Raw genomic sequence first — 13,307 nt, forward strand, 5'->3', positions numbered from 1 at the left:
TAAAAATCAGAACAAGCATTGCCTGTTGATTTTAATTCTGATGTCTTCATGAAAGCTCCAATTTTATCAGTGATTACTTCAAATAACAATAACTGAGGGAAAGGGGGAATTTAATGCCTAAAGGGAGATTTCTGAAGGTGGATGCAATGCACATGTTTTATGGAAATATTTGTGCCATAAATATCAATGTCTTCATGGTAGTAAAAATATTTGTTTCATACTTAGGGCTAAAATTCCCACCCCACATATATATCCCTTCTTTTTTTTTTTTTTAAATATTGGAATGGACCAATTTTAATGTGCTTTGTTTTAAGAATACTTTATAGCAGGGTAACAGTGAAATAAAAATGTTACAAGTTATTTTGAAACTTCCTCAAGCAAAATATATATAGAATTTGTTCATACCTCTGGACATTTTTTACATGATAACATTTTAGACCTTAGACAGTAAATTTTTATTTCTTTCTTAATGTCTTCTTTTTTATGCAAGATGAGAAACCCAGATACTTTGCTTATGCAAACATATTGTGGAAGAACCAGTTGAGTCTCCATTAGAAATGATTTTCAGACACCACCACTGGAGAACAGTACAGGACATGAAATCTCTGCCGTCTTATTTGGTTATGTTCAAGTTCATGCTGGACATGGGGCTTGGCTTAGCTGAGCATTGAAGTTTGGCTGTTCTATCACAAAACCAGGGTTCTTTTTCCTCTTATCAGCCCTCTAGTAGTTATCAACTTCAAGAAATTACAGGCATTTTGTATTGTTAATAATAGAGCTGTAGTCACTGTAGATGGAAAGTGGAGAGAGATCGTCCGAAATCAAGGACAAAGAGACATTTAAGTGGCATAAAGGCCCAAATAATACCAAGTTATAGGAGAATATGCAATCCTCTCCCCTCTATTTATTTTAAAAATATTATTCTTCTCCGTGTTATGTACTAGTCTGACAGAAATCTGGGATATGAATAACATGTTCCTAGATCAACAGGAACAACTACCACGTCAATCTCTTGAAATGAAGTTAGTCCTGATAGTCAAAGATTAGCCTCAGGAGCTGCAAAGCTTCTGCTAACTTCCGTTTTGGTTTTCTATACTGCTTTGAAAACGGTTGCTCCATGGAAGAGGGAGTAGGGGCACTGCAGTGTACCTTCCCTAGTTTAGGATGGATTTTTACCTTCCAATACATGCTGTGGTGAAGAAATACCCCTGCAGAATTCACCTATAGCTCACTTGTCTAAATAACTATTTTTTTCTAGAAAAGATGGTGCTGAAGAAAAGGCTAGAGAGAATCCTATCTCTTCCTCTGAAAGTTCATAGTAATGTAGACAGAGTTCTTCAAGGGCAATTTGGGCTTAAATAAGATTTTGCCTCTGTCTACATTGTTGGAGAGGAAGACATTTTCTCTGCCTTTCCAAGTCCTTCTAGTTGCACTAAGAATCAAAATGATTCATGCCACATAGGCATGAAATTCCAAAGACAGGTAAAATGAAGTATTCTGTTATTCTGACCTTAAGAGAAGGGGTTCGGGGGTTGGGACTTTGAAAGGAAGGAATGAAATTCACAGGAAGATGAAAAAGAGTAAATATTTAGTCAATAAGTATTAACACATACTTAGGACATAGAGAAGAGTTTTAACAGATTTTATTAAATTCCTTCTTGTTTACCACCTCTAGTTCATATTATAATGTAGTTATCTGTGGTGATCAATCTCTTCCTGGAGCTGGTCCTCTGTCTAAATTCTTTTTAGGCAGTTGAAGGGGAAGTAAAGAGCTTTTCCTGAATCTGCTGGGGTTTTATGGCTTTTAACTCAAAATAATCTTCATGCCAAAGTGACCCATCATGGGGATGGCCTGCCCTTGGTCCTTACAACATACCCCATTATAATTTATATGGTAATTTAGGGCAAACCTCACACATATTCAAATCATCATGGTAATGCTGTCATGCTTTATAAAGCTTCTTCAAACTCTCAAGTAAGAAACATAAACTGAAATCCTTGAAGAGGTAAATGAAGCTTTTTCCTCTTGGGGAGAGATGGGTGTGGAGGAAAGTTCATGAAGACTGGTGACAGAAAAGCCAAAGAAAAATAAGTCACCATATAGCAAATCTTCACTATAACTTTAGAAATAAGAAAAATACCACAGCGAGATTCTTTGGAGGCATTTCCTCTTTAAGTGCCTTTTATGTAATTACTTGATTTTTATAGAGAGATTGCCAGATCCTTTTCAGAAATATAAACTGTCACATTTTATAAGGCTGTAAATAATGAAATGCCCCTTCGTGGAAAATACTGCCCGATTAAATTTCAGAAGTCACAAATCTTGTTTTCCAGAACTACTGAGGAAAGGGGAGTGGTTTGTACTAGTTTTGGTAGTAAGAGAGTGGGGAAACTGACTAGTTTTGAAGCAGCTCTCTTGTGTTCTTCTCTTTCTCCTTGCCTCAGGCTGTCTATTGGCTCTATGTGGAAATAACATTACCTACTTCTAAGTATGTTTTGAAATGTATAGTGAAATGTATAGTCTACAAAGCACTAGGAATTCCTCAGAAAAAAGGGGAGTTTTCTATGGCATTAGTATCTTAAGACAATATAGTGTTACTACTCTTAGGTCATTTTAATCTTTAAAACAGTCCTCATTTTTGAAGTATGTTACCTGTGCTGGCCCTTTAAATACACACACACACACACACACACACACACACACACACATATATAATCAGAATGTCAAAAACAGCCTTCTATTCAGAATTTACCAGAAAAAAAAAGAAATAAAAGAAATAAAGTATGAAAAAGCTGTGCTGTATGATACCAATTGACCAGAGAGCTCACATTCCAGCTGATTAGTTTTAATATTATATAGGAAGAACCATTTTTGGAATGACAAACATGATAGATTGTCTGAGTGAGTCCAGAGCAACTTTACAAATACAACCAACGTGTTATCAGGTCATATTACATTGGCTGTGCTTGTGCTTATGACTAATTTTTAATATAATATGTGGAAAGAATTAGTAAAGAATAATATTAATTTATGTTTGGATCCCAAACTTCTTAGTTTACATGTCAAGTCGATCATATCTTTAGGGAAGCTTTTTTCTAAAGTTTCTAAGTAACAGTTAAAATGTTGCCAATTGGCATGAAATTCTTTTGATGTGTCTGGAAGCTTATATTATGGAAACTAAAATTTAAAAATAGGTAGTAGATAAGATTAGTAATGTAATGTATGTAATATAATTATAATAATGTAATTAATAATATAATGTATATAATAATATATGTCAACGTTTGGATTTAGAGTATATCAAATCCAATTTCTTGGGGTGAAAACTAATTCAAATAATACTTTATAAGGAAAAATGAAAACACTCTTTAAGTTGATTTTCAAGTTATTTTTTATTACTAATACAATTTTGAATTTCAGTATGTAGCTTTCAAATACAGTCTTTTGGGATAAACACAGTTGGAAATATCAATCTAATTAGTAGAAGAACCTAGTCATTTTTAATAGAAAAGTGTGGACAGTGTAGATACTTCTACTTTGAATAGAAATCAAATGTGAAACTCTACTTTCTCTTAAAAAATGAATATTTCTACAGTTCCTCTCTAATTATAATAGCTAAGCCTATTTGATACAATATTTTATCCAAAGTTTCAATTCATTAGTACATATATATGCTTGAGCCCTAACAGGGTGGCCTCTTCCAATGTGAGTGATGGTGCCAGAACATAAAAGAGATATATTCAGAAATAAGTGGACTAGAATCCATGTGTTTTTAAAATTCAAGATACTAGACAAAATCTAAATCATTTTAATAGCAGACACTTCACACACATGCAGTGATGTGGTATTTAAACTCAAGATGGAGAAAAGGTGACAAATTAGTGTCCCTATGACTGACATACTGTAATATTTTAGGGCATGCTTTTTAATCCATGGTAAAACAGGAACTCTGTCTACCTATGTGATTGCTAGTAGTAGAAAACTGTCTTAACAAATGTGGTATACATTTATAAGCAAGAGCTCTTCTAAAAATGCTGTTTTTATCATATAGATTCAAGGTTTTCTTACTCATAGGAATCAGATCTCAGCGTGGCAGGTCTCCCGTCTCAAACATCAGCTTGAGTGCAAGCAATCTAACTACTTCTTTTTAAGTAACCTGGAGATAAATACCCACAATACGTTTTGTGATGATTTGACATTGGCACTTTTGCTTTGCAGAATTCTATCTGCAAAGTGTGACTTCTTGAAACATCAATTTCTAATAAAAATAGGAGATGTTCATTTCTTTGTGAGCGAAGACTGTACAACTTTCCTGCCATGTATTGCTTTTCTCTTGATGTCTACAATAAATTCAGATAGCTTCAAACAAATGATAATTTTGATCTAGCACATGAAAAGAGGGAAATGGCTGTTTTATTATAATAATATTTAAGTTTAAAATATCTGTTTTTTGTTTTGAGTCCAGTGGAAGTTTTAGTGAATAATATAATGTATATTAGTTTCTGGAGTTGGAGTATATTAAATCTTAGGAGTAATGGAAATCACTTCTAGCATTTATAAAAGAAAGCAACAATATAGGATCTGATCCTGTCAGGCAGTGTTTTCTGCTAAATGACCCTTAGATTAAGACAGTGACATCTAGAATGATTCAGCCAAAATAATTAAGTTTGAAGCAAATAAGACTTTAATGTGGGGGATTCCTGAGAATTTGCTGACTAATATACCAGGCATTATTTTGTAGGATGCCATAGAAAGTCTTAGGAGTCTATAATTATATTTTATAGTTTGAGAGAATTAACAGTATATAAATTTAAGAAAATTTAGCACTATAATGTTAGAAAGTATTTATCTTTTCTTTTTAACTAAACAAATTAGTACCTGGTTGGATCCATCAATAAAAGAACTTATAATTTCTTCAAACTTTTAATCTTCTATTTCCAAGATAAGGAATCACTTAATAGACTGGAAATTTTTTTCTTTTTTAAGTTTTATTCTGTGAAAGACACCATTATAATGATAAGTTCAAGAGCTAAAAGGTCAAACAAAGCAAAATAATCACATTTAAAAATCTAACAAAGTTTTGAATACTCAAAATGTTTTTTTTATTTTAAAATCCTCTCGATTCTTGTTTATGATGTCAAATGCTTTGAATTTCCTTGTACCGAATACTTTGTGGGTCTGGCAGTAAGGAGCAGGTGTTTGATTGTCTCATGGTCGTGCTAACAAGGCATGGGTCATGAAATTGACCAAGCAGCTGTTCAGCTTCCTTTGAACATCCTAATGATGGCCTTCTAAAGAAACACTACTTGTTGCATAGGCTCCTGCGGCATGTTTTCTTTAACTAAATAAATGGTCATGACCTACAGTTGCATAATAACAGACACATCCATCTACCACTTCCTTAAATCCATTAATAGTGTTTTTCTTCACATCAACCCTCACTCCATGTAACACGTAGCACAAAACCAGTCTCCCAACAATTCCTTTTGGACCTTTAATTATACATGTAGTGACACTGATGAGCTAACCCACTCCTAAATTAATCCTATATTTATATAATGAACATCAAAACTGAATAATGCACCAAAGGCCATTCTACCAATGAGAGAATCCCAGAATATCAGGTCTGTGAAAGATATAAGAGATTAAATAATCTGATCTTCCATCTGACAAATGAGGATACCTGAACCCAGAGTCTATTCTGGTCTTGGGCTGCTGGCTTTAAATAGATTAAAAATAAATTCTCTACTCAAGTCTTTCTATTCCCCATACATTACACAATTTTCCTCAAAAGTCCTTCTGAGTTGTATAGTTATCTTACTCTTAAATATTTCTTTCTTTCTGAGAACACCCATATTTCAAATCTAAAAAAAATCCAGTTTCATTGGATTTTTGAAAATGTTTCAGAGAACTTCTGAAAATGACATCAAGGAAATCCTTTTTAAAAATAATTATCATTCAATGGCATGCTCTCATTGAAAACTTCTCCAACATTATATTCCTTGCTATCTAATGACAATTAGTACATCATATTTCATTAATTCCTTCCTGGTCTAAGACACATAGGGGAATATACACAATTTCACTTTCATTGAGCAGTGTTTAGTTGCTTAGACTACCCCATATTAATGGAATAAATGGAATAAAGATTATGAATTAGATATACATGCCAGCACATCAAGGCAGAAAATTAACTTTTTCCTCTAAGAAATTCTCTATCATGAGCAGACTCACATGTGCAAGGAAGAGATCATTCACATGTGCATACACACACACACACACACACACACACACACACACATAAACTCAAAAAAATGACTTCTGAGAACAAGCCAAGACCAAAAGTGCATCTAAATCTACTGGAAAAGTGAAAAGTCCTACAAAGGAACATTTAAAAACTACTATTACAGATGACACATGATAGTTCTTCTAAGCTTCATGTTTAGCGTCTCCATCCCCTTGGGTGTGGGTTGTAGTTGTAATCAGCTATTGAAAGACAGTAATCTGACCTAGTTTCCATGGACATTATTTCAGAATCATTTCTGGAAGGCTGCCTATAATATGCATATGAGACCTGTGAACCATATTGGGAGTTGGTGGGCATATTATTATCAGGTAAGGATGCAACATTATACTCTTGCCTTGCGAATGAGCCCATACTGGCCTTCTGGGCTTGAGGAACACAGGACAGTCTCTTATTCCAATCATCTGAGGGCCCTGGGAGCACCTTCCTCCGAGCTGCTGAGACCACATTTGCCACAATGGATTCTTGGATGTTTCTGGGCTTAAAGGCATCATCCACTAGACCAAGAGGAGACTTCGCTGCTGCTTCCCAAGGAGTTAGTCTCTTGTTTGCTTTCTCTAGCCCATCAGTTGGTTTGCTAGAGTAGCTATAAGCAGGCTGGTATATCCAAGGAGATGTTGTGGAGATGGTGGGTGGGACTGGTCTTCCAGGAAGAGAAAGAGAGCGTCCAATCTCCTAGAAACAATGAAAATGTTAGTATATCTCATTCATTTTTGTTTGTACTGATTGACTATTATTCCAAAGTAATTTTCGCAACATCATTGAGCACTGTAAAAATCAAATCTCCAAAATGCTTAATCCTAAAGCCAAGACAGGCTGCTTCTGCCTGGTGTATTATTATCTCTGGTCTGGGACTTGGTCTTCACTTAGGACTTCATTGTTGCTCTCCATCTCTAAACTCATAGCTCCAATCACTACCATCTCTCTTAGGCACAACCACCACCACATGGACTCTGTTATTACTGGGAGCCACCCTTACTTATCTGCCCTCTACATATCCATATCAACACACACAGCCCACCCTTATTCAGGTCCTGTTTTCCTGGTACAAAATAAACAAAACATATTGACTACCCCAGAAACAGGCCATGAACTACTGGGCATTTTACTTTTCCCAAGTGACTTTCAATCTGTTATCTTACTTTGGTCCACCAAATACAGGAAAAACAAAAACAAAAACAAAATCCCAAGAGCTACTTAGTTGTATTTAACATTGCTGATCTAATGGAGTGGATGGTCTTTTTCTTTTCAAAATCTATTTATACAGTGCTGATCATTATGTGTATCTTTATTACCTATGCATGGGAGATTGCCCATATCTCAAAGAAACATTCTTGCCACTTATTTCATTTGCATTTTGCTTCCTTTTATGCATATTATTTCTTTGAGAGTTTGTGTCCCTGCAACATCCCCTTGTGTATGTTAAATATTTGGTTTGTCAGTATGAAGAAATATAATTTATAGGAAACTCTTGTATTCTCTCTTCTTTTGCCTCTTCTGTATTTCTAGGAACCCTGAAGACTAGTTATCTACTTGACTTCCTCACACATTTCCTTCTGCATGAAACCTCTTAGACAAACTTCTGGCAAAAAGTGGCAAATGTACACCTAGGGGAAATGAGTCAACGTTGAAAGTATTATATAACATTGTGTGTTTCTGGAACAAAAAGCACGGCCACGCTTAAAAATGCATCCAGATTTCATAAATGGTTTCAACAGCTTTTCTTTCTTAACCAGTTCTTAAATTTTAAGTGAACACCAACATCTGGATTTGACAAACTGTCTTAGATTCAAATGGTTTGCTTTTTTTTCCCCATTAGACACACAAAGAAGGTAGATGGTTCATTCTTAGCTTGCATATCAAGAATAAGGAGGTTAATATAATGAATCTGGCCTCTCTCTTTTTTACCATTAAAATTTCAGTAATAATGGTTGAATCCTAACAAAAACTTGTTTTCATTAATCTCTTTATCCTAATCTAGATCTAATAATAGTTCTCTGGAGTATATAATCAGGGAGGGGGAACAAAGCCATTTTTAGTCACCATCTTGGATTTGATTTTCATTTCAAATTATTTATGCATTGGTTTCATTCATTTAACAAAAATTTTGTTGAACACCTAATATTTTCCAGGCACATTCATCTATGAGTCTGGAAATACCAAGATGATTTAAATGGAATCCTTGCCCTCAGGAAACATACAACAAAGTACTGTTTTTAGCTTTGCCGTGGCAAGGTAGTCAATCATGGAAGGTCACTTTAGAGAAGAGACTCTTTACCTATCTTGACAGGATCAATAGGGAATTTTCTAAACTGTGAGAAGTATTACCATTCAATATGATAGAGAAATATTTAGCTCTGGTCTCTCATGGTATATGTCTATGTCTCCCTTTTGTCCTTACTAATAGAAGAAAGAGAACACATTGGTCTATAGAGTCTGTGAAGTTTTCAAATTCCAGTGATACCTGCTTTTTGTGATCTTTGATCAGATATAACACCTCATGGACCTGTTTTAGTCAAGTCTTTAAAACAATAGAGACTTGAAAGGATGTTAATTAAAGGATCTAAGACTCTATAGAAATATAGGAGGTGATCCTGAATATACATATAGGTGACTAACATCACTGGCTAATGAGTACAAAAGGAAATAATTATCAATATATGTGAAATAATTATGTACAAATGGACACATACATTTCAGTGATAGGACATCCAAAACACTGGATGAAAGTGAAAATTTTATTGTCCATTTTTTCTCTCACCTTCTTACCTTGAAGATCTTCAGAAGAATGGAAACTTAACAGAAATCAGTTCAAAAACATTGTTGAATGATATTCTAATAACAAAGAGATCAGAGATTTTGTTTTTCAGCTAAGGCATAAATGTTCATCAGTTGAACATGTGAGCAAAAAGTAGAACTCTGAGGTATGATACTGAAAGAGTTAAGTCAAGGCTTTCTGAGGAAAAATTTTAAGTAGCATTAAAATTAAAAAAAAAAAATCTCCTGTAGAAGACACATATGCCAATATAGTGAAGGTCCTGAAGGAAGAGTACAATTACCTCAATGAGAAAAATGACTACTGCTTTTCTACATATTCCTCAGACTACAAACATGCCTTCATAGTCCTTTAAGCCAACAATAGCACATAACTCACAAATTGTCACGGAGACACAGAGGTGGCATAAATAGTTCTTTAGGTACATTGTTGTTTCTCTTTGTGCCTAAAATATTGCAGTCCTCTAGTCCCTGCCTGCATGCAAACCCCTAATTTTAACATATTTCCCCAAAGCAATTTTCACATCTTGTTCCTTGGTACAATTTCCTCCTGCTCTCTGTCCCAAGGCTCATGCTGTTCTCTGCTTGCCTGGCTAAAGGAAGCCATATGATATACCCTGAGCCAGAAATGACCAAAGGGACCTGAAAATAACAGAGGTGTTTCTTCTATTCTGGAGTTTGAATGTCTGATGGTAGAATCCTAGCATAACATGGGTTAGATCCTTGGTTGTTGTTTCCACCATGGGTTGTATTATTATCTGAAGAACTTAAAATTTTTGATATGCAAGCACTTAACAGTACCTAATATGTTCCATGAGCATTATGTCTGCTGTATCACCAAACGGCTTCTTTGTTTTTGTCTCCTGCCACCCCCCCCCCCTTTTTTTTTTAATTAAAGACGTTTTTCCACTGTCACTAGGTGAAAATTTAGCAGGCACTGTGGCGTTCTGCTTTCTTTTAGGAATAGTCCTGTGGTCGCGTTAGGTTACCCAAACTAGTTTATTTCAAAATAGAATATTCCATCCCTTGCAGTAACAAACTCCAATCTCAATTTCGAGTTAAATCTCTTCCTGTTTCAGGAAGACCTCTTTCCTTCAGGGAAGGCTTTGTGGTTGGCTTCTCCATGCTTTTTTCCCTCTCCTCCCCCAGCTTACTAACTGGGACTTCTTGCTCCCTGGGCTTAGAGTACAAGGATGGAAAAGAGAAAAAGAGCAAAAGAGAAATTTTACTTGATTTGATAACATCATGACCTGGTTTTCCACTCTCAGAGCCAGGTAGGTCCAGATGAGGAAACTTTCATGGGATCTTTGAAGATTCCTATCAGTGGGGACATTTTGCTTGTAGTCCTCAATTCATGCCAACTCATCCCTATGTTAGCTGATAACTTATGACTCATTCTGCATCCCTTAGGAAGCTGACGCTACAAGGGTCCATTTGAAGAGGACCCAAGAAAACCCTATCCAGCTTTCCTTCACTCCTGGCCTGCTGTGCTCCATGGGGGAGCACACATCATTTGCCTTTGGAGGTATAGCAGCAGATTTCCTGGTTCTTTGCCAAAACAAATTTTCAGTTCATCCCTCACCTTCCAGATTTCTTGGGAGGGTGTCAGACCCCAATCCACTCTGTCCTCCTGTCTGTCCTCATGCAGGTATCTCATCTCAACCTCTGTAAGAAGCCACTATGAAATTCTTCTCTCAAAGGGGTGGAGACCCCTTCACCTCCACCTACTCCAAACATACACCCTGTGGTTTATGGCAGCCAGAATTCTTCCTCATGAAATCTTCTCTCCTTGCCATACTCTGATCCCTTATAATAACCTAGACCTGACTGGGTGGTTCCAGAACTGTGGGAGTGGCTTCCTGTCGTGTTCTTTGTAGAGTTTATAGTTTAGTCTCAAAGCAGACTTTAGAGTGCAGCATCTCTGTATATGAGGGCCTTGGGGGAACTTTTGCTTTAATATCCTATTATATCACATTATCATTTTCAATAGACCACAAAAGTCCTTCTCTCATTTTCTTTTAAAAATGAAATTTAGGCTAAAAATAGAATGAAAAAATTTTTCTAATTAATTCCAAGAAATTCAAATAGTCTTATGAGTTGAAACCTTATACCTCACTCAGACCTTGCTCTGGAGCAGGGGACTCACTTGTTTTCATGGCATCTTGCTCAATCCTTAGGCTTTAACTGTTGAGAACTTCCTCCTTACAGTGAAACAAATTTTGCCTCCCATAACTTTACCCCAGTGATCTTAAAAGCGTAAAATACAAATGCTTCTACTCCTATACAGTCTTTTCTTCACATATTTCCAGTTGCTTCCACCCTCTTTGGACCCCTTCACTATCCCGTAGCCATCTCTCATTTTCAAACTAAGGAGGAATAACATCTATGGTGGTCATTCTCTCAAGTGTTTTGCATCCTTCTTCCTCCTGTTAGGTAAGGTGAATTCAGATATAATATCTTTATCTTCTTAAGTAGATTTAGATACATAAACACAAACACCAAAGGCAAACCAATGAAGACATCATTCAAACTGACTGAGGGGCCCTGTCATCTGGCAGATGGCACTGTGGACATTGCATGTAGAACATTCAAACTGTGTTTATTTAGAGTAGTATGTCCTTTAAGTGTTCAACACATGAAAGAACATGCTAATCTTTAGCCAGCCCAATATAATGCATGCAGCAAAAACTGCAGATACCCACTGAATTCAAGAATCACCTGGTGTTATATATTCCCACCAAAGGCTAAACACAAAGGAGGCATTTTCCTACCTCTGCCTTTAATAGTAGCCAATATTAACAGCTCACACTCTGTGTCAATAGGTGGCTACTAACTGACTTACATGGAGTATTTCATATAATCCTCAAAACAATAGGAGCTATTATTATCCCTAGTTTCAGGGACAAGGACAAGGACAGTGAGACTTAAAGAAGGTAAGTAATTTCCCCAAGGGTAGAAAGCTAGTACATGTTGGAGTGGGGAAGTTGGACACACATAGTTTCATTCCAGAGATCTTAATCAAATGTTAGACTATACTTGCAATGAAATTGTTTTGAGAAAACTTTTTTTTTATAAAAATGCAAATCCAAGCAAGCTAAATGAAATGAAATCTTAGAAATTTTGGAAAGAATTGTTTAAATTGTGATTGGGTTTGGATGAATTAATGCTGCCATCTTCCATTTGTCACAAGAACAAGCAAGTGCCAGGGTACAGGGAATACATCACACTTAGACACATTCCCTTTATGTGAAAGTGAGACACACAAGGGGCTCTACACTCAAGTCACCTACAAAGCTCAGAGTTGCTGAGGGCCGTTCTTAGTGTAACATAACCAACTTCTCATGTCAATTAAATGTTGATTTATCCACATAAAGCAGTTAATGAAGCAGTTTAGTTAGCTTCCTTATCAAACTGTCTAGTGATCAATTTAGCTGGCAGGAAACATTTAACATTTAAAAGAGAAATATAGGGGTGTCTGGGTGGCTCAGTTGGTTAAGTGTCCAACTTCAGCTCAGGTCATGATCTCACAGTTCATGGGTTCAAGCCCTACACCAGGCTCTGTGCTGGAGCCTGCTTTGGATTCTGTGTGTCTCTCTCTCTGCCCCTTCCCCTCTCTGCTCCCACTCTGTCTCTCTCTCTCAAAAATAAATAAACATGGGGCGCCTGGGTGGCTCAGTTGGTTAAGTGTCCGACTTCAGCTCAGGTCACGATTTCGCGGTCCGTGAGTTCGAGCCCCGCGTCGGGCTCTGGGCTGATGGCTCAGAGCCTGGAGCCTGCTTCCGATTCTGTGTCTCCCTCTATCTCTGACCCTCCCCCGTTCATGCTCTGTCTCTCTCTGTCTCAAAAATAAATTAAAAAAATTAAAATAAATAAATAAACATGAAAATTTTTTTTAAATAAATAAAAAAGAAGTGTAGTCTGAGGTTTACTTAGGACAATGAAGTGAATTCCAAACCAATGCAACTGAATTATTTTGCCCTAGAAGCCAAAGAAGTTTAATATGATATATTTTGAAGTTCAAATTATTTCATACTATAAACCCTGAAAGCCAAAAAATTCTCTTGACTGAATTCCTGCTTAAATATTCATAGCGAAAGTGTCTCCAACTGACAAATGTTATTTCAACTCCTTCAACAACTTTCTTAAACACATGATCAGTAAATATTCATCACAAACATATCCTTTATCATAAGCAAATGCCAACAGAGGCAAACAGAAATAAATGAC

General features: G+C 36.1%; 1 protein-coding gene across 1 annotated transcript in view; it reads right to left on the minus strand.

Annotated features, from left to right (window-relative positions):
* Positions 1-3,374: 3,374 nt before the first annotated feature.
* The window catches only part of SYNPO2 (synaptopodin 2), a 171,046-nt gene continuing 161,113 nt past the window's right edge, over positions 3,375-13,307 (minus strand). The window contains exon 5 of the mRNA XM_015077479.3: positions 3,375-6,980. Coding sequence (XP_014932965.2) covers positions 6,444-6,980 — 537 coding nt within the window. The 3' untranslated portion in view covers positions 3,375-6,443. The remainder of the gene's footprint in view (positions 6,981-13,307) is intronic.

This window comes from Acinonyx jubatus, chromosome B1 (assembly GCF_027475565.1).
Source record: "Acinonyx jubatus isolate Ajub_Pintada_27869175 chromosome B1, VMU_Ajub_asm_v1.0, whole genome shotgun sequence".
Taxonomy (NCBI): Eukaryota; Metazoa; Chordata; class Mammalia; order Carnivora; family Felidae; genus Acinonyx; species Acinonyx jubatus.